This window comes from Scedosporium apiospermum (genome assembly GCF_000732125.1).
Source record: "Scedosporium apiospermum strain IHEM 14462 chromosome Unknown SEQ_SAPIO_0176, whole genome shotgun sequence".
Classification (NCBI taxonomy): Eukaryota; Fungi; Ascomycota; class Sordariomycetes; order Microascales; family Microascaceae; genus Scedosporium; species Scedosporium apiospermum.
This window is the reverse complement of record NW_015971877.1, coordinates 1,175,146-1,195,575: the sequence shown is the minus strand read 5'-3', so window position 1 is coordinate 1,195,575 and position 20,430 is coordinate 1,175,146. Positions and strand designations below refer to the sequence as shown.

The 20,430-nt window shown below is 52.2% G+C and overlaps 5 protein-coding genes and 1 pseudogene across 5 annotated transcripts; 1 reads left to right on the top strand and 5 right to left on the bottom strand.

Moving 5' to 3' along the window:
• Positions 1-312: 312 nt before the first annotated feature.
• On the bottom strand, positions 313-3,737 carry SAPIO_CDS10874 (putative histone acetyltransferase; the record flags this gene model as incomplete). The annotated part of the gene is made up of 3 exons (XM_016784411.1): positions 313-2,939; positions 3,006-3,053; positions 3,125-3,737. The coding sequence occupies 3 exons, from the start codon at positions 3,735-3,737 to the stop codon at positions 313-315; spliced, it is 3,288 nt and encodes a 1,095-aa protein (XP_016638629.1).
• Positions 3,738-5,253: 1,516 nt separating this feature from the next.
• Positions 5,254-6,429, bottom strand: SAPIO_CDS10873 (annotated as a pseudogene; the record flags this gene model as incomplete).
• Positions 6,430-6,837: 408 nt separating this feature from the next.
• SAPIO_CDS10872 (uncharacterized protein) lies at positions 6,838-8,055 on the top strand (the record flags this gene model as incomplete). Its single annotated transcript, XM_016784410.1, has 4 exons — positions 6,838-6,840; positions 7,133-7,207; positions 7,280-7,789; positions 7,855-8,055. 4 exons carry the CDS (start codon positions 6,838-6,840, stop codon positions 8,053-8,055), a joined length of 789 nt encoding a protein of 262 aa, XP_016638628.1.
• A 971-nt stretch (positions 8,056-9,026) lies between these two features.
• SAPIO_CDS10871 (uncharacterized protein) lies at positions 9,027-10,101 on the bottom strand (the record flags this gene model as incomplete). The annotated part of the gene is made up of 6 exons (XM_016784409.1): positions 9,027-9,140; positions 9,322-9,417; positions 9,525-9,596; positions 9,721-9,785; positions 9,887-9,904; positions 10,092-10,101. 6 exons carry the CDS (start codon positions 10,099-10,101, stop codon positions 9,027-9,029), a joined length of 375 nt encoding a protein of 124 aa, XP_016638627.1.
• Positions 10,102-11,800: 1,699 nt separating this feature from the next.
• SAPIO_CDS10870 (uncharacterized protein) lies at positions 11,801-13,713 on the bottom strand (the record flags this gene model as incomplete). The annotated part of the gene is made up of 3 exons (XM_016784408.1): positions 11,801-12,187; positions 12,254-12,609; positions 12,690-13,713. 3 exons carry the CDS (start codon positions 13,711-13,713, stop codon positions 11,801-11,803), a joined length of 1,767 nt encoding a protein of 588 aa, XP_016638626.1.
• A 1,183-nt stretch (positions 13,714-14,896) lies between these two features.
• Positions 14,897-20,383, bottom strand: SAPIO_CDS10869 (uncharacterized protein; the record flags this gene model as incomplete). Its single annotated transcript, XM_016784406.1, has 7 exons — positions 14,897-15,854; positions 15,942-16,123; positions 17,091-17,200; positions 17,268-19,752; positions 19,829-20,115; positions 20,176-20,280; positions 20,341-20,383. The coding sequence occupies 7 exons, from the start codon at positions 20,381-20,383 to the stop codon at positions 14,897-14,899; spliced, it is 4,170 nt and encodes a 1,389-aa protein (XP_016638625.1).
• Positions 20,384-20,430: the final 47 nt, after the last annotated feature.

The following is a 20,430-nucleotide window of genomic DNA, read 5'->3' as shown; positions in this document are numbered from 1 at the left end:
ATCGCCCCGCTAAGAAGCTTCGCCCTTGATCTCCACGATTCTCAATATCAGCGCCCACTAGGCAAGGCGACCAACACAGCAAGTTATATTGAGGGCAGTTGACATTTAAAGGTCTTGTTATATTAATACAGGTTTAGCAGGAGACACGCGTTGGACATCCTGAGCCGGTCTGACCGAGTCGTCTTCCATCTAATCTTTTAAGGTATCTCAACAATAATGACAAGTGAAGAAGTTGGTGTTAAAGCAGTGCTGTGAAGAAGAAGAAAAGGAAGAAAAGAAAAAGAAACCAGAAACGCAACGCTAAAGAACAAATCATTCATCCTCTCCCTCTGCATCCATCTCTCCATCGTCACCACCGCCATCAACTACTATGCCATCGCCTGTATTCTCCACTGACGCTCCTCTCGCCTCTCCATTATCGCCGCCTCCAGGTGCCTTGACAATCACGGAATCTTGATTGGCCTCCGACTTTCGTTCATCAACCTGCACGCGGACGACATCCTTCATCTCCTTGGAATCGTCGTTGGACGACGTCGTAGACTTGCCTTCCCGCTTTTTCTTCTCCGCGAGCTCTGCCAGCCGCTGCCGCTCGATCCAAGCAGGAGGAAGACCCGGACCACTGTCGGCATTACCGTAGTCGCTCTTCTTCGTTCCCTTGGGCCATCGACCGGGACCACGGCCCGTTCCGCCAGGCTTACGACGAGACGTGCTGCTCTTAGACTTAGGTCGTGCCGTGCTAACCCGCCGCTTGTTGCTGCTGGCAACGCTGCCGCCACCAGTCGAAACACGCGGCTTAGGTGTGCTAACCGCCACTGGCACGGTAGGTGTCCGTACGATACTCGGCCGAGGCTTGGCTTCCACACGACGGGCGCCGACAACAGGAGGGAAAATCTCGAACCGCGTAGGTGGTATACCTTTGTACGGCGCCCTCCATGCTTCTTCCTTGGGAGGATCGCCTTCAGCTTTCTGCGCCTCGCAATCACCCTCCTTGCGCTCAGCACCATCCGTTTGGTTATTCTCTTTGTCCTCAGCAGTAGTTCCATTGACGAGGCCATTCTCCGGTCTGGGCTTTTGAGAGTCATTGTTGACGTGACCGTTGGGAAGCTCGGTATTAGTGGCGGCGTCAGGCAGCGCCTCGAGACTGGGAGGCTCAACATTATCGTCCTCCTCACGAGGCGCAATTGCATTGATCGCGGGTCCGAGCTCAAAGTTCATCGCGCTGCTGCGACCCATGACGTAGGGCGTCCAAGTCAACGCATTCGGGTTAAGCTTAACGTAGTTCTTGGATTCCCACTTGGCCACATACTCTTTGCAGAAGCTGAGATCGACCCTAAATGCGTAGAGCTTGGTCTGGGGGTCCCGGACGAGACATCTGAGACCCTCGAGCGCAGATATCACGTCGTCTGCCGTCATGCCGGTGTCCTCTGATATCTTCCGTATGCTGAGCCCTTGCTTCTTGGCCTTGTCCCCATTCTCCGCTTGCTCCAGAAGGTACTTGCACATTATCAAGCGCCAGTAGTTGCGGTAGGAGACAAGACCCATATCCGAGAGTGGCTTCTCGGGTGAACCCGTCCGCCGCTCCGCTCTTGTAAGGAGGTAAGAAAAGTCAATGAGAAGGTTTCCGTAGCCTTTCCGCTGGTGAATTGGTAATGTTAGGATACAGCTGACGTTGTTTTGACTGCTCGACCGCTTCTCTTTCGAGAAGTAGCCAACAAAATGGTACCCGAGCTCATCGTATTCACAGAGGACGTAGAACAGAAAGGGTTCTACGTCATAGTATAGAGTTTTAGATCCCAGAAATAGCTTGGCCAGAAGACAGAGGTTCTGACAGTATACCGGGTTCTTTCTCCCATCAACCTCGAAGACTGAGACTGAATTGTCGCGGTAGATTTCATCTCCCGGTGGATGTTTCGAAGGGCATTTCAGTTTGTGCCTCCAGGCGACGTAGTCCGAGTTCATGTACTTCAGGCAGAACTCGCAAATATACAGCACGCGGTTCCTGCTGTATTCTTCTGGGTAGGGCGCAGCATACCATGTGTCAATCTCCCATCCGCCGAATTCGATACACTCGATTTGGCTGGCAGGACCAGCCGGTTTCTTCGGCTTCTTGACAGGCATCTGTATCTCTTCTTGCATGGCAATGATACGTGCTTTCCACTCAGCTTCCGCTCGTTGCTTCGCTTCGTCGAAGCGCCGCCTGTCCCCGGTGTCGGGCATCGTCTTCGACGTATCCGCCTCGGATTCACTGAGGATTCCGCCATACGGCTTTCCTTTAACCTCATCCGACTCCTTATCAAAGAATGAATAAAATGGTTGTGAATAAGTGGTTGACACGAACGGCGCGATTAGGGGTCCAGGGCTCCATTCCCGCGTTGCTCTTGAGCCGTTGGTCCTTGAAGGTCTCGGTGTGACCACTCGGTTAGATCGTTTGCGGTCTGGTAGATAGCGTTGGGAGAGTGCCGTGCGGAGCGCGTCGCTATTGACTCGCATGTTTACCAAGATGGAGGAGGAAGATGGCTTCGATATTGTCACAGGCTTTTGTCGTGCGATCCTGAGCCTTAGTGTTCGGGAAGGGCGGCCCGATGGATCATCCCCTGATGTTCCCTCTTGCGACTGCTGACGATCATCATCTGAGGGGTGGCGCCTGCGTTTCCGCAAATTCATAACTCCATCTTCGCCCGAATCCACAGGTGATGTTTTCCGTTTACGAAGATGACGGGGACCTTCTGAGGCATCACCTTCAGAAACTTCTCTACTACCACCAGATGCTGATTGGCCATCTCGTCTGTGGATAGCCGAAGCAGAGGCAACTATTTCGAGGTTGGATGCAGAGGATTTACGGTCAGTTTCCACCCCAGCCGAGCCATCACTAGCGTTGGACAAAAGTTCGTCATCTTCCTCATCATCTGCGCATTCAGGGCATTTCCAGTTGGTCGCGGCTAGAGAAGTTAGTTAGCGGTTCGAAAACCTACAGCAATCTGAAGTCGTAATGAGAAAAAACTTACAGGTCTTAGAAGTCGTGGCGCGCGCATCCCGGGCGCAATGCTGGTGTGCTAAGCAAACATCGTCAGCCGGCAATCCACCTCCACGTAAATCGCAAGCAAGAGAGCAAAATTCAACTTACCGGTTTCGCCGCAGGAGGTGCAGGTGAGTTGTACGACGGGCTCGCCGTTTGCATCAGTCTCGGGGTCCTTCCTACAGAAGATGCAGGCATTTGCCGCCTCGCTGGCAGACTCCTCATCGTCCTCATCTTCGTTCCCGGCGACTTCATCATCTTCTTCCCACGCTGCATCACCATCTGACTCGCCATCAGCAGTCTGAGATTCGGATGCGTCGCTCGCGGAGTCTTCTTCCTCGTCATCTGTCTCGCCCGGCTTCACTTTTACCGCGCCAACACCCTCCTCGTCGTCCTCCTCTCCCTCGGCATCTTCATCGTCAGGAACCTCGGTGGTATTCGCAATAGCGCCGTTCATTAAGTCATAATCCTCGTCAGCCTCTCCGTCCGCGTCAACATCCTCATCTTCGCCCTCGGCGTCGTCGCTAGCATCATCTTCAGATGCTGGACGGTTATGCGCCTCCTCGTCGGCGTTGGTCATCTCGATATCGTCATCAGTAGATCCTTCGGTTGTATCACGCATGCGCCGCCTCTTAGTGTGGGCTTTGCCCAGGGATTCTTCGTCCTCCGATAGCGCAGCACTTTGCTGAAGCTCCTCCTCTGTGAGCTGCGCGTGCTCCATTGGTTGCGACGTCCTCCAAGCGAGCGGTTATCGCAAGACGGCTTTTTATAGTAGGGAGTAATCGCGGCGATTTAGGGAACAACATCCATCTCAGACGAGCGTTTCCGGGGGATTCTTTCTTCGGAATGAAAGTGGGGCGCGTTGAGAGTGGCCAAGATCGTGGGAATGCAACCAGTTGGCGACAGCCTTGTGACGCGCAGTGGGTGTATGTCTCGAGTCGAAGTCGGTGGGAAGAAGCGTCAAAGGCGCCCCCCTCGCAGTATCTATGGCGAAACAAGAAGGAATGGCGCGTAAATATCAGTTATTTCAGACAGAAACGATGTTGGCGACAAGAAAAACTCGCTCTGGAGTTTGTGTTCCTCCCCAACCAAGAGGCTGAGGGGAGAGATGTCACAGTGTTGGAAGTCGCGGTTTGGCGGTTGATTACATAAGGCACCCGTGACTCGCCCAATCGCAGTTTTGGCAATTCGGATTCCGACAACCGACAGTTGCAACCATCACGAACGCAGCCAGACCTCGACGAGCATTTCTTTTACGGCAGCCCTCGCCTTCCCTCTGTTGAGCTCCGAATAATTATATCCGGCGAAGTATTTTACCGGGTATAAGCTCTAGCTAAAGTTCCCTAACGTACGGCCTAAATTCCTACAGCCCTCTCAATTGCTGATTGAGGTCAATATCAACTGATCATGAGTATCTAGCTGAGCTTCTTCCTGCTCAACTCGTCTCGACAGATTTCCAATTCGTCCTCCCCGATAACCTCGAGCGAAACGTCGCCAAAATGCCTGTCCCATTCGAGGCCCTGCTCCCTTACGCCATCATGACTGTCGTACGTACGATCCGAATCCCGCATTGGCTTATGAAATGGAGGAGCTAAATCTCCATGCCCACAGATGTTCGGTGCCACTGGTATCGGTCTGGCTACAGTAAAACACTACCAGAGCGGCAAGAAGCGCCCGAGGTACTCGGTGGACAACTGGGACCAGGTCAGTACCGTTATGGAGCAAATTATATCTCTTGACTTTAGCTAACACTTCACAACAGCAAAGTAAACCCCCCCCCAACAACCGACTGCTCACTTGATGTTGCAATATTAACCCGACTTTAGTGATGGAGCGCGATAGGCGATTGACTGGGTCTCTGAGAGGCCAAATCGACCGGCCGGAAGCCCCGCCAGGCTTCGAATATAACAACCCTTGGAAGGTATGCAACTTATGCTCCATACTCGCAAGCCTTGGCTGACCTGTATCCCCCCGGGTAGCTGGAGAGGAGAATGTTCTAGAGTAATACACTCTTACGTGTGCCGAATGAGGATCAAATGTGAGATTTGATGTTGGCTAATAGACTACACAACAGAGCATAGTTGAAAGTCCGTCCATCGAAGGAAGTTGTGTACATATACTTGCCCTAGAGCCTCGAGGGGTGTTCAAAAATATACATAAACTGAGGCACATGTTCCTAATCTTTCACTTCATGCACTTCAAAAGTTGGAGGTTGGATCACCAACGTCGTTTTGGTATTATAATTCAACCGTCGGCCGGTTCTTATTCAAGCCTTCCAATAGCATACAAGCTTGGCAGATATCCTGGCTCGACATATATCCGCACCTCTTACACGTCCCCTTCGTTTGCAAAGGCTCGCCACTCTTGCTCGCCGGCTTGGCTTTGTTTCCAGCCTTGCTCGCTGATCGTGGCGGTGCCTTTGGTCGGGAGGTAATTTCAACCTCTAGGGCCTGATAATTTGTCTCCGATGGTTTGGCAGAGGAAACGGGAAGGCTGTCAAAGTTATTTGAAGAACCGCAGCCCTTTCCAGTATCCCCGCTTATCGCCGCCGGAAGAGATATGCAAGCACACGATGATTCGGCGGAGCCCGGTACAAGTCTCGCCATATCCTCGCCACTCCGAACAATATCCAAGATAGCGGTGGGACGGACTCGTTCCAGGTTCTTGATTAGGCCCCGCGCGGTCCCGCGGAAGGCCTCAGGGCTGTAGATGCATTCGGTACTAAAGTAGAGTAGTTTCTTATGGTGGGCGTAAAGGACGATTTCCTTTTCGTACGAGTATTTCAGGGGCTTACTGCGCTTGACATCACCCAGACCGTCTCCGGTGACAATACTCGTACTCCTTGCCAAGCGGGGCAAGTCTCCTCTTAAGAGGTTCATAAGGACCGTCTCGGCGATGTCATCTGCGTTGTGTCCGGTCACTAGGTGCTTGATCCCCAAGAGTTTGGCACCGCGATCAAGAGCCTGGCGCCGAAACACGCCGCAATACGTGCAGTTTCCCTTCTTCCCAATAGCTTCCACGACTTGGTCCATGGTCCATCCGTACAGCTCGGAATAGCTAACGATCTTTAATGGCATATCGTAGTCGACGGAATTCTGCTTCACTGTCTCCAGAGAATCGTCGCGATAACCAGTGATTCCTTCGTCGATGCTGAGGAGCACCAGCTCCACTCCATAGTCATATCGATCATTTAAAGTCTTGAGGACCGATGCCAGGACTGTGGAATCTTTTCCGCCGGAAGCACCTACGGCAACCTTCTCTCCTCGGTGAAAGAGACCTGAAGATGTAATAGTGTGGTGTACTTCCTCCTCGAAGACCGTTATAAAACAATCCTTGCATAACTTTTGGTGATTCTTAGGCCGCTTCACATGAGCGCGCGAGGTGCGACAGCGAGCACATGAAGTGGGTGCCATGGCCAAAAACGGAGAGAGGACTAGGACTGGAAGTTGGCCAGCGTCCCTGCGAGACGAAAAAAAGAAAAATAATGAAAGACTTGAGGTTGACACTGGAAAAGTGACGCATCGCCTATCGCAAGAGAGTTGGCGCAAAAGGGCAGGATGAGCAATACTAGACAGTGATAATCCAAGATATTTCACACTGTTTGTCAAGTATTGGGCACGGACCAATTTATGAAAAGAGACTGAAATTTGTCGTAGCCCTAACGAATTAACAAACCCCCCACATTGAAATTTATCCATTTCTAGCATTTCCGCATCTCGAAAAAAATCCATCTCGAAACTTTCCTCTTCACACCCAGCAACCGCCTCTCTCGACAACCACGCCCATCCACTCAGAGGCCTCGACACCCCCCTTCAATCAAAATGGTAAGCTAGAAGAAACAAAAGAACTCGATCCGATGAATTGATCTTACCCGCCGCGGGCTTTATTTGGTTTCAAAGCAATTGAGTTTCCCGTAAAACGGACTCAATGGCCGTCGACCATGCCCGATGGAATTCCGCCCATTTCAAACATCCTTAACTGGATGGGGTGAAGACTGGCTGGAGACGCGATGGCTCTGCTGGAAGGCAGCCATGTGCGTTCTCGTTAGAGCTAAAGGGAAGACTGAATTTGGAAGAAGACCATATTCGCTGATGTCTTTTCTTTTCTCAATGACAGCCCCCCAAGACTGGAAAGAAGGTCGCCCCCGCGCCTTTCGGCTCGAGGAGCGCTGCCTCTAAGAAGGCTCCCAAGGTGCGTAAATTTACTACTAGTCTTCTTTCCCCTTTCCTAGGTGTCTTCCTAAGCTAACGAGACGACTACTAGAACCCCCTTATCGAGAAGCGTCCCCGCAACTTCGGTATCGGCCAGGATATCCAGCCCCGCCGAAATGTCGCCCGCATGGTGAAGTGGCCCGAGTATGTCCGCCTCCAGCGCCAGAAGAAGATCATCAGCATGCGTCTCAAGGTGCCCCCGGCGCTCTCCCAGTTCCAGCACGTCCTTGACCGCAACACCGCCGCCCAGGCTTTCAAGCTCCTCAACAAGTACCGACCTGAAACCAAGGCCGAGAAGAAGGAGCGTCTCCTGAAGGAGGCCACCGCCGTCAAGGAGGGCAAGAAGAAGGAGGACGTCAGCAAGAAGCCCTACACCGTCAAGTACGGTCTCAACCACGTTGTTGGCCTCATCGAGAACAAGAAGGCTTCTCTTGTCCTCATCCCCAACGACGTCGACCCCATTGAGCTCGTCGTCTTCCTTCCTTCTCTCTGCCGCAAGATGGGCATCCCCTACGCCATCATCAAGGGCAAGGCTCGTCTCGGTACCGTCGTCCACAAGAAGGTAAAGAACTAGAATCTAGTCCGACTTTGATTGACCTTCAGAACAGAAAGCTAACCCTTTTTCAGACCGCTGCTGTCCTCGCCCTCACTGAGGTCCGCTCCGAGGACAAGAACGAGCTCTCCAAGCTCGTCACCGCTATCAAGGATGGCTACGTTGAGAAGCACGAGGAGGCCCGCCGCAAGTGGGGTGGTGGTATCATGGGCTTGAAGTCCCAGAACAAGACCCTCAAGAAGATCAAGGCTCGTGAGTCTGCCCTCAAGATCTAAGATCCTTGACGTCTTGAAAAAAAAGAAAAAGAAAAACTTCAAAAATATACCACCTGGTCAGTCAACGAGATTCCATGCCTTGTAGCCGAATAGGAAGCGCCGAAGGGTGTTAGAATTTACTTGACTTTACCACCACCAAAATATCTCATCAACATCCCTCCACCCACTTTTTGTACGTGCGGAGTTCCCGATCGCGGAATTTCGACTCCCAGCGCAGCGGCTCTGTTTCTTGTTCTTATGATATGAAGAAGATACAATGATTTTTTTTCGGTCGCGGAGATGGTCTCTTAAAAAAAGAATAAGGAGTTACATGTTTTGTTCTTTCCGTCGAGGTAACGAAATTCAAGGGCTGCATAGGTTGTAGAGGGCATGGGCGAAAATAGGACTCCTTTTTAATTCTTCCCTCCGTTACATGTTTCCTCCTTTTCGTAGCTCAGACCATTGCGTGAGAGTAGTCCGATGAACTAGGCCACCGATACCGTACTCCAATTCCTTAGGACATAGCACGTCCGACTTGGCCAAGCGACGTAGAAAGTAAGATCGGTCTCGGATGTAATATGAAGGTAGATATGTTCCAAGCTCGACCTTCCAGTTGAGTGATCTTCTTTCACGCGTCAAATAAATCTTGTCATCCATTTTCATTTCTCAATTCCGTTACGGGAATATTCGAGCCCTCAATCTCGATTTAAGATGTAGAAGAGCACGACTAAAGTGAGAGAGTAAAAAAGAAAGGAAAAAAAAATTGAAAAGAATAACATAAAAGGCTCTATTGACCACAGCACTTCATCCCTCCCCGAATCGAAGGCTCGCGAGACTTCCCTTTAACTCCCAACATCGCTCTCGTCCAACGAAGTGTTTTCCCCCAATTATCACCATCCCATGACAGGCAGAAGAGGAGCCACAGCATCATAGTTGTTATGAGAAGAACGGCTCAGGTTTCCCTTGTTCTGCTAGGACTTCTTCAAGCCACCTTAACCGTAGACCAGCTTGAAGACATCATTGTAGACAAAGTATTGACCAGTGGCAGTGTCCTGTACGAGTTGGAAGGCTTGGCAGTAGTTCATAGGGCGCTGCTCCTCGTCGACCTAGTACAAGGGGAACATGTTAGCTATTCTATGTTTTGATCCGGTACTTTTTTCCTGTCTCTCTCTCTTATTTCATCGCCCGAATCGTAATGCAACAGGAGATATTGTACAACCCGAAAAGAAGGAAGAATTCGAGAAATATATATCTCGATTAGTGAGAGAGAGAAGAAGGAGGACGAACCAAGAGCTGGCCAGTAACGAGGATGAAGATGCCGTTCGGGGTGGGCTGGGCATCGAGGGTCGAGACCTGGTGCTTGACCTGCTGGAATGGGAGTCCCTATAAACGGCAGCGATATTCGCTATCTGTTAGTTGCCGGTGCCTCTGAAACAGCCATCGGCGCATGCGAGCCCGAGGCTAGTTAGTAGACGATGGATCACCCATACCGAGAGCTTTTCGACAATCCCGTTGACACCGAGGACGGAAGCCGACTCGAAAGTCAGCATAGACTGCTCCCTCTATAGCCCGACGAGCAGAAGTTAGCTTCACACGCAACACAAGCTAAATTCCGAAGCGGCGACTGTCCGCCTTTCCATCGACGCAGCGGCTCCGGAAAAGAAGGTATCTCCCAAGAAAACGTACGTAGAGGGCGCTAAGGCCCTTGCGATCGGCATCGAAAGTGTTGTAGTAGAACTCGATGAATTGCTCTGTAAAACGCCTCAGGTGTGAGTGGCACGAAGAGAGAAGAAAGTTTGTGTACGCAAGACATCGTCTTGAGTAATACAAGGAGCTGGAGGGGTTAACTTACTAGCAACCTCCTCGAAGTCTAAAGGGAGTCAAGGCGCGTCATGGTTAGCAACATGGAACTTCTTCTAAATAACATCCAAACCCTCGCGCGTGTGCATGTCCGCCAAAGCTCGAATGTGAGGTGAGGTTCTGCTCTTCACAATCGCGGGGCGAAAGGAGGGGCGGGGTTGGCCCTGTGGCGGGGTAACGAGGAAAAAAAAACGTACTGGCAGCCATTTTTGCGGATTGTCGTGGAGAGTTGGGACTGGGGAAATGTCGTGGGTAGAAGGCAAGAAAAAAGTTTGATGAGGAGCTCCGCAAGCTTGCAGGTTTTAGAAACAAGGAACAAAGAAATCGAGAGAGGTGGTCCTGGACGCCTACAAAAGGGGGGGAAGCAAAACGAGGAAGGGACGTCTGTGTTGGGGACTGGTTGGCAAGGTGGGGTGGAGGAAATGAAAGTCTTTCTCTGGCCAAAGTGGGCGCGACGATTGTGGAATGGAACTTTGAATGTGCGAATGTGTGGCGGGGTAACCAAGCAATGGCTTTGACGTTGGACTCGGGGAAGGGGCACTGAAGGGGCACCATCAACTGCTGTATTTGATATCAGATACGAGGGAGTGCAGTACAATGCCTGGCCAGCGATGAGGGACCACAAACAAGCACTCGAGGACCAGGCCTGACTAACAAATAGGGCGCCGGCTTCACGGCCTGTACCTGTTGAAACAAAGTATCAAACCCTGAAGGGATGGTGACTGGACTCGAGGCTGAAAAGAGCTGGAAGAAAGCTAGAGGAAAGCTAGGTGGTTATATATTGAGATTGACATCAATTGATCCGCCAACGATGCATTTTCTCGCTTCGACCTACAAAGGTCAATATCCTCAAAGCCTAACGTCCGCCTGGCAACCGCCCCGAGGCACTTGAGGCACTTCCAACGGAAAAGTGAAGCGCATGTGTGCAGTTCTCACCAAGTTGTGTCACCAACAGCTTCCAACAGTTCGCAAGTGCTGCCTTCTTCACGATGTGAATAATAGGCGTCGTGAGTAGGTGATTTCCGCACGCAACCCAACCAACTAGGATCCTCGATCCGCCGCCGAAGCTGGAGCCTGATGAAAGCACCCTTCTCACCCGAACAGGAGAAAACATTGATCAAGTGTACTTCGGGATGAGGATAATGCTAGGCAACCACGCCCACCGGTAGTCATAGGGACGCCGAGATGTGGAGGCGTGTGCCTGCCACCCTAGAAAGTGAAGCTTCACCTTGCCGACCCAAGCTCCCTCCCAAGGCGTCGTCCTTCAGACCCTCATCGAGCAGCTTGAAAGTGTCATTGGGCATATGTAAGAGTGCAGGAACGTAGGAACGTAAGAGCTCGAAAACAACCACCCGAATTGTGGGGACACAACTCAGTTCAACGCATCCGACAAGGCGTAATCAACATTCAATGCCTGAAACCACCAGCCCAACTCCCGCCATGTGATGCCCAAGACATGCGTCCGGCAACAGCAACATGCCCGGAGACGCAAGGGCACTCACTTACTCTTCTACAGCCAATACAGAACCCGACGGCCCTCAGGGGCCATGTCCATCGTGCTTTTGTACATTACTTGCGTTCATGCGAGGTATATTGATATTAAACTACACCCCCTCTCCAAGAAAAAAATACCAGACAGGGGGTAACCTACTAAAAAAAAAAAACCGCCCAGCTCGAGTCTTTTGTCTGGATATTCAGGGTTTCATTTCATTTTTTTTTTTCTGAGCTTTTGTTTTCGGAAAAGACGAAGAAAACAGCAACATGACTTTCGCACGCGTTTGATCCCACACCCCTCCTTTTCCTTGTCCCTACGCCGTCTTGTACGAGACCAATACCATTGCTTTGGATAATGTTTCCTGAAACCGTCTTGTCATCACTTTGCACACGTCGTCAAAACAAGGCACGCTCATAGCTCTTCCTCTTCCTCCATTGCGTTGGAAGCATCGGGGGCGAAAGGCTGCTTTCCCTGGGTAGTTGTTGCGCCGCTGGTACCTGATAGTATTCCATCCAATCCACCGAGCCCAGCGCCAGGTACTGAAGGGCCCGTGTCCACAGGGCCACTAACGCTAGGCCGATGCCTCTTCATTGGGCTGCCGAGTATGGTAGAGTCGTCGGGCTTGCTGCTCGGTGGCACCGCCGAGGCCACAGGACCAGGCTTCGTGTCCTTGGTTGATCCACCAGCATCCCTACTAAGCAGAGATGGCTGGAGGCCAGATCCACTAGACGGTGCTGGACTCGCAGCGTGGGGCGACGCGGCTGAGCTGTCTGGATCAGCAGAATGAGCCCGCTTAAGCTACATATGAAGTAATTCGCGTTAGCATCATATTGAAGTGGTTGCAACATGAGGCCTTAGACATACCCTCATCCGATCAACTCCATCAGCGAGCTCCTTCGGAATCGCAGTTTCACCGGAAGTCGTGTTGATTTCCTTGTCATCCATGTCTTGCATTTTGATCAGTATTTCACTTTCATCCTCGTCGTCATCGTCATCGCTGTCGTCTTGTACACCAGTCGCGTTGCCATTAGACTTCTTTCGAGCTTTCTTCCGCCGGCTTGAATCGCGCTCCGCATCGCGGAAGGCCGAGAAGCCAACGGTGCCGCTAGTCTTGAGAGGTCCGAGGCTAGAGAAGTCGAGCTGAGCTGAGCGACGTTTGGAACCGCCGGGGGTGCTCTGCACATTGCTCTTGGATAAAACTCCGATCTTTTGGAGTTGGCCTAGAAAGAGGGAAGGAGAGTGGGGTTAGAACAAAAGATTCAAGAGAAATAGAGCTCGGGTTGTAAAGTGTAAAACTCACGTTCGCCACGGTAGAAAAATGTAAACGTCGCATATGGCTTGTCGGGTCCATCGATTCCAGTTACAGTCTGAGTGCTAATCGTGCTGGGGTCCAACGTCTTGGGCTTCGCAAAACTAGTGGTATGCTCCACATCAGCAGCTAGGGAGTTGCTGCTGTCCGCGGCTACAGCATCCAGATCGTCCTCGTCATCGTCGTGGGCATCGAACTGGGGGGAGTATTCACCCTTCTTGATTTCGCCCGACGCAAGGACCCTAAACATGGAAACCTTGATCTGGCCCGTAGCCTCGGGAGGCTCGTCGTCGTCCGAAAGGGAGTCCGAATCGTCCGATAGCGCTTGCACGGGGGAACCGTCGTCGGCTCCGTATCGTAGCACGCCGCGGCTTCCGTTCGACTCGGCCAATTCCTCATCACGCTTCTGACGCCTTCGGCGCTTTTCAAACTTCTTACGTCGGCGCTCGATCTTCGCCTGGGCGTCGTCGCCCTGAAGATCGAGACCGTTGAGCCAGCGCTCCAGGCCGACTTCCCTGAATAGGAACTCCCTCTCGGCGAGACCACCGCCCTCGGACTCGGGAACCTGGACCCAACGACTATTGACCCAGGTTTCTTCGCCGGGTCGTAGTAGGGTTGCGACTTCTTCCTTGGCGCGTCCGTCGAAATAAATGTATGCCGCAATCGTTTCATTAGGTGAATTCGTCATCGGTATATACGGAGTCACACCAGTCGTAACCTTGCCATACTCGCCCGAGGTCGAGGGAAGACTGGCGACATATTGGGGCTTCGGCTTCGGATTCGACTCGGTAGGTTTCGGCGTCGAGTACGGAATGGCTAATCCGGGGGTCAAAAGGGTAATAGATATGGCGAAGCGGGCCGGCTCGGGAGTGTTGGAGTTGTCATTAAGCTGGGGAGTGGGCACAGGTATGTAGGTGCTGATCCTTGAAACCCGTGACTGTTTCTGAATACCATGCTCTGGGAGCGGTGCTCCGTTGGAGTGGATGCTCACGGCGATCCCCTTGAAGCACGGCATGGCGGCGAAGGTGCTTGGGGTGCGAGCACACCTTCAGCTTCGAATCGAAACGTCCAGCAGCCCTCGGGAAAAAAAAATCCTACTCTATCAAAGGGTGCCGAAGGTGATCAAATCGTAGTGGCGGGGCCGGGGGAGTTGACGAATGCAGGGCAAGTTAGCATATTAGAGACTCTAGAGAAAATAAAAAGATGCAGCACGAAAAACTATCGTAAGACGTACTGAGAGCTGTTTGGGAAAGTCCTTTCTTATGTATGTTGAACAAGGTTTTGAGGGTTCAGGTTGGGTTCCCGGCAGGTGGCGGTGATGGAAACCTGGACCGTTGCTGATGGTGATAGTGATTTTGCCTTGGTTGGGGAAGCGGGCCAGGGTAACAGGTCGCGAGGGCAGCTGCCAGTCGGTGCCGGTCGCGGAAGAGCGTCAGTCTTAGGAAAGCGCTGCTGGGCAAAGGGCGGTACTAGTCCTATCGAAACAAATACTAACATAAGGAATATGCGGCTAGTAGTGGTATTGACGTGTTTCCTATAGACATATGTTGTGTGGATGTGTGGATCGATATCAAGGGGTCTCCTCCTCTCGCTCGATCGAGTGATTTGATGGGGGTCGTTGAGTAAGGAGTGGATAGCGGTGGTGGTAACGCACGCAGGTCCCCGAAGTGTCCCTAGCAAAACACGCTTCACAGGTCGCTGCCAGCAAATTGGAGAAGGCAGCGGAGAATCCAATTAGCTGGGGCGCTGGTTTCATTTCCACCGGATGAACATCGGAAATATTAGCTGGCGGCTGCGGGTTGCGGGTTGCGGGGTGATACAACAATGAATGGGTACTCAGACTCCACGGAGTACAATTGTAGCATGGCAGGACTGACGCCACCCACCGTTTTCGGTTTCGGTGAGATTATCTTCAACCAGAGTCAAGCCCATCATCTCCTTACTCTCAATACATACATACTACATTCATTACACGGTATTGCCTCGCTTCAGGCAGGAGGAGGACTTGCTATTACAGCTGCTTATATGATTTTAATCGACTACATTAATTCCTTTATCCACGACGTTGACTCCTGAATTTATCACGTGCACGGATGCCGAGGGAGACATTGAGTCCGTCAGAAGTCTGCCCCTCTCGATTCAAGTTTAGTTTTCCAACTGCTCATGGCATGACGCTGTGGCGCAACATTGTACCTCGTCTAACTGTCCGAGTAATCCTCGGTCTTTATCTTTACCTCATCGTTGGTATCTTCGCCCAACGACCTGAGTAGCTCCTCGGTCTCCCGTGCCTCCCGTTTGATTCTGGCTTCTTGCGATGTTTCCTCTTCTCTCAATGGCTTGGTTGGCTCATCTTCCTCTTCAGCCTCTGCCTTGAGACGACGGCGTCGAAGATCCCTCGCCCTGCTTATCTCGCCTGAGTCGTGAGCTTGTTTTGGGGTACTCAATGCGCTACTCTTAGCGGCACTCGTGCCAGCACCAGAGCTGGGCTCTAAGCTTTTCTTGTCCTCGGGGTGAGGCCCCGGCTCATTGCCTTCTATGGTGTCCGTAGACTTTTCCGGCGATCCCATAGCTAGACCTATAAGGAATAAGGCTACCGCAGCGAATAACATCTCCACGCTCCAGAATCCCAACGTAAGTGTAATGAATGCCGGTAGCCTATAGTTGTGCAGGATCCACCGTAGGCCACGAAGTTTCGCCGTGAGTGTCACAGACGCTTCGTACGTTTGCATCTGCTGGCCAGCCTGGACTTCAACGTATATCGACTTGGGTATCTTTGATTCCCGAGGGAAGGTGACCCCTTCGGCCAGTTGTACCGTCATCACGTAGTATTGGCTGCTAGGCACCAGCAGGTGATAAGGCAGCAAAAGGAGGCGTTTGACCAGGCCGACTGCTGGGTCCACCTGTGGCACCAGCGCGGGTCGGCGACTAGAGAGGATGACGGTTTCTGGATCCACGAGACTCATTCCCGTCTCTGGGTACTGGATGCCATGACTGGGAGGATTGGAATCCAGGAGATGTAGCACGACCATAAAGTTGCCGTGTTGCGCGTTTGGCACGGATTTGGGCAGGGTTAGGCTGACGGAAACGTCATAGCCTTGCTGTGTCTTGGGCAAAGGCCGGGAGACGGCCGTGAGCCCGAAAGGGTGCGCACCAATTCTTTTCAAATGGGCATTTCGGCCTTCTGTAAGTATGGTTCTTGGGCCGGAAAAAAAAATATGAGGTAGACAAGGGTCGGCAACTCACCCATACTGGAGGTAGACTGGCCAGGTCAGAGACTTGTCGGGCACATACTTGGCAAAGAAGACGGCCGTCGATAATATGGAGAGGAACAGAAGAGCCAAGGAACTCCCGGCGAGTAACGTAAAATTCAGCAGCACGCGCCTGGTAGTCTTGGACGTGATTGCATCGCGAACTTCCTTGAGCACCTAGGTCGAGAGTGTGTCAGCACATGTCAGAAAGAAGACGATTTTGAGCACATCAGCCGTCACTCGGCATTAATCAATACCATTCTTTTCTCGAATCTGTCGTGGCAGGATTAATTCCCTATCCTACCCCTGGAAAGAATTTCTAAGTTTGCAGGGCGATGAATCCTGCGCATTCGTCGTGGAGTGAACGGTGAACGGCGGCGACGTGTGAAACTTCGATGTTGTTGACCTGTTCAGGTTCTAGCAGACACCATCGCAAGACGTCATCTCAATACGGCCTGGTTACATTGTGAGACAACAAACGAGCACTTTCGTCAACACCGAGCAACACTCGCTACTTCCTGAAGTCCCTACCGCGATTTGCTATCAATTTGCAAATTTGTTTCATCATCGATAATATGTTCGATCCTTGGTCAAGTCTGTTAAGTTTTCTGGGAAATATTTGGTTTATTGTGTGTAATAGTTACGGCTCACTTGCCTCGGCGGATTGTGTCAGTAGACAGGTACAATGTACCTACTCAGCAACCTCACAACCTCATCACAACCTCACAACCTCACAATCTCACAACCTACGAAGCACATCAAGAAACATCAGTGTGAAGATGAAAATTAGAAATCAAGAGCGGAAAACAGAGAGCTTCAGTCTAAATGATCTAGCACTCGTCGAATCCTCGGATACAAACACTTCCTGCGACCCATTTCCATAAACAGATCCATGACACTATCCTCAAAACAATCTTGCCCAACAACACGGGAAAGGGGGTGAATGAAGTAAATAATCCGTCATGAAATAAACCGTCAAGAAAAAAAAAAAAAAAACATGAATCAAATGCAGTGGGAAAAGGAAGAAACCGAATGTCCACATGCAATGCAGGATACTCTCTTTATGAAACCCTCTCGAATCCAATTAGCAGGGCTGGAGATAGTTGCTGGGAACCAGCCCAATACGGCCATTGCCGCCATGAACCTCGGCTTCCCACCATCCATCGTCTTGGTGCCGGAGGACGGCGAGAATGTCACCCTTGGCAAACCCAAGCTCTTCTGGAATCGCGGCCTGGTACATATACAGGGCCCGTGCTATTCGAGTTTTGATGGTTAGCAAGTTTCTCGGGATTTGAATGCGAAATGGAAAGGGAAAGCTTACCGAAATGCATAATGGGACGGCCATCTCTGGTATACTGCCTATTCGGGTCGGCAACACTCTTGCTGCGTTGTCGACTACCCGCCTGAATCGCGCCCGGACCTTCATAGAGACCAACGGCTCTAGAGCTGGAACTCGTTCCGGGACGGGACCCGTACCTACCCCGCTGGGAGCCATATCCATCATCGTTGACAGGTGCCAACTGCACTGCCATATCATTCATCGTGTGGCTGCTGGACGGGCGATCATAATTGGAGTACGTCGCTGGAGATGCCGATCTAGCATTGTCCATCGGCGAGTTGTGGCGGTAGTAGCCTTGCTCTGAGCCTCTCTTCGGCGTCATGCTCATCTGGGATGGCGCTCGCTGAGCCCCGGCATTTGGATTGGGAGAGACTGGCCGATAGTTCCTCTGATACAGGTCCTGCGTGCTGCTGCGACTAGGGTTGGGAGAAACTGGTCGATGGTTCCTACTGTACGAGTCGTAGCTCCCAGCACGGCTAGGGTTAGGTGAGACCGGGCGATAGTTCCTGTTGTAGCTGTCTTGGCTGCTCGGGAGTGGCGACGCACTTCGCGGAGGCGCGGGCGACACAGCCCTTGGGACCTCACCTCCTCTCGTGGCTTGTCGAGTAACAGGAGACGTTCCATAGCCGCCGGATCCGCCGGATCCACCGAACATGTTCCTCGTTTGCCCGACAAACTTTTCCGAGGTCTCTTTCATTGCCCTAGCGGTATGCGCCGAAGGAGGCACACCGAGACGCTGGACTTGTTGGTCATAAGATGGAGGTGGGGTGCCACGCATGGCTGCTGCCAAAGCTGTGTTGCCCAGCCTGGGCTGGGCTCCGGGTACTGGGGTGGAGATTCCGTGATAGTAGTCCGCTGAAACCCTCACCGACGACTGCTTGGTTACTCCCTTAAGCTCAGCCAAGGCAAGGGCAATCGGGTCATCTTCTGGAGGGTTCTGAGCCGCGTTGTTGTTGGCGGAGTTGTTGTTCGGCTTCGTGGGGGATAGTCCCGCAACCGGAAGGACATTGGGTCCAACGCCTAGGGCGAGGCTTGCATTGGCGTCAATGGGCTCGGGAGAAAGCGTCTTCTCTTGGGGATGGCCCATTGATTCATGCTGATACAGCTGAGGTCGGCGAGGAGCAGCAGCACTCTGGTTGTTAGACGGGTGCCATGTGTTCCTGTTAGGATTGGGCGCCTGAACCTCCTTGGTGCTCTTTCGCCTAAATGGGCTATGGTTCTGGAAGAAACCGCTCTTCTTCTTGAGCACTCTCTTGTCCTTCTCCGGACTCTGGGCAGGGGCCGGATCTTGCTTCACGGGAGACACCTTGCCGCTAGGAGGGTCCTGGCTCGTAAAGGATGTCGGGTTCGAGTAGTCACTACGCGAATCGCGGCTTGAAGGTCTATGTGATGGGGCCGAGCTGATCTCAGAGGAAGTTCCTCCGGGTCGGCAGAGCATCGTCATGCCATCCATAGGATAAGGGTCATGAGGAACCGACGAAACAGACCCGTACTGCGAGATGTCGATACCATGTGGGCGGGTTTGGGACGGTGCCTGGAACATATCTTGGCGATGTCGGTCAGGCTGTCTCTCAATCTGTCTTTCCGCAGGCCTCTCGACCTGTCTTTCGACCTGCCTCTCGGGCTGCCTTTCGATTTGCCTTTCAGATTGCCGTTCGATTTGCCTCTCCGGTTGCCTCTCGATTTGTCTATCGGCTTGCCTTTCCATTTGCCGTTCGGCCTGTCTCTCGATCTGCCTCTCTGGCTGCATCTCCAGCTGTCGTTCTGGTTCCCTCTCGACGCTCACCGATGCTCTTTGAGGGGTCGACATCTTCTTTTGAGGGGTGACGGTTACTTCACGGCTTGCTGGCGTTCCCGGATTACCCAGTCCCATGTCGTACGCGAGAGAGGTCTTCGGATCATGATGTGATTCGAAGAGGGAAGGCTGGGGAGAGGAGGTTCGGAAGGCTGGGTTAATGCTTCTGGGGAATTGAGCCACAGAGTAGTTTTCATCCTCAGATGCTTCAGAGGGAGTGTCGTTAACATCTCCGCGGCAAAAGTTGATATACTTGGGCGGGTCAGGAATCTCCTGGCCGGTACCGCGGCCCGTAATGAAGGAGTAGATGTCCTTCTCAACATCCATCTTCTCCAAAGACAACCGGATTTTCTCACATGAGGCATCGTCACTGACGCAGACCGTCGAAGCGATGTTGGCAAAGGCCCAGAGACTGCTCTTGGTAAAGTCAAGCCTCTCCTCTTCTAGGTCTTGGAACTTATCCGCTGCCGCTTTCCACTCTCTGTTCCATCGTGCGGTGGTCTCCTCCAAGGCTTTGATGGCGTTTTCGTATTCGGTGTTCGACGTCGCTAGGCTGATCTGGGTCTTTTCGAGTTTCGCCTTGTTCTTCCGCTCTTCTTGGCCCATAACCATGTGGCCTTGGGCTAGGTATCCTTTGATTTTCAGGCATTCTTGTTCGTATTTGTCTCGTGTCTAGGCCAGATAAGCATTGTTAGTTATGGGCCACGCCGAAGGTGTAAATGTATCTCGTGGTATCTCTCTAACATACCTTGTTCACTTGCTGGGTTTGCTGGATTTTGACTTTCAACAACTTCTCGATGCCGTTCTGCACAATCTTGCGCCGTTCCTTCATGCTTCCGGCGAAGGCTGCTAGAGGCTCTTCCAGTTCTGTCTTCATCTGTGCCGCTATGCTCTGGTGCTGGCGCGCCATTGCCTCGACCTCTCCACGGACTGTGTCAAGGGAGGCCTTCAAGGTTCCCGTCTCCTGCGAGCCTATGGGCTTCCGGCATAGTGATAGTAGCTTCCGCGCGAAGTCATCCTCGATCGATGCTCGTGCTGTGAAGGGCGTCAGCTACTACTAGGCCATGCATTCAATTATAGGAGTCTATATCGTACCGGTGTAGAACGCTTTTAGCTCGTCGGATGTCTGCTTCGCATTGTGCATGCGCTCGAGAAGGGGCTGGACTCCAGCGTCATCCTTACCCCAGAAGTTGTTGGCAACTAGGAGCTGTGGTTAGCGAGGCGGTGGTAAGGAACTGATAGGGAGATCAAAATTCCTACACGATAGCGCTACTGAGGGCGGCTCCACCGTCACCGCTGGCATTATGACGACTGTAGTCAGTGATGTCAGTCCTGGATTCTCGACGTCGC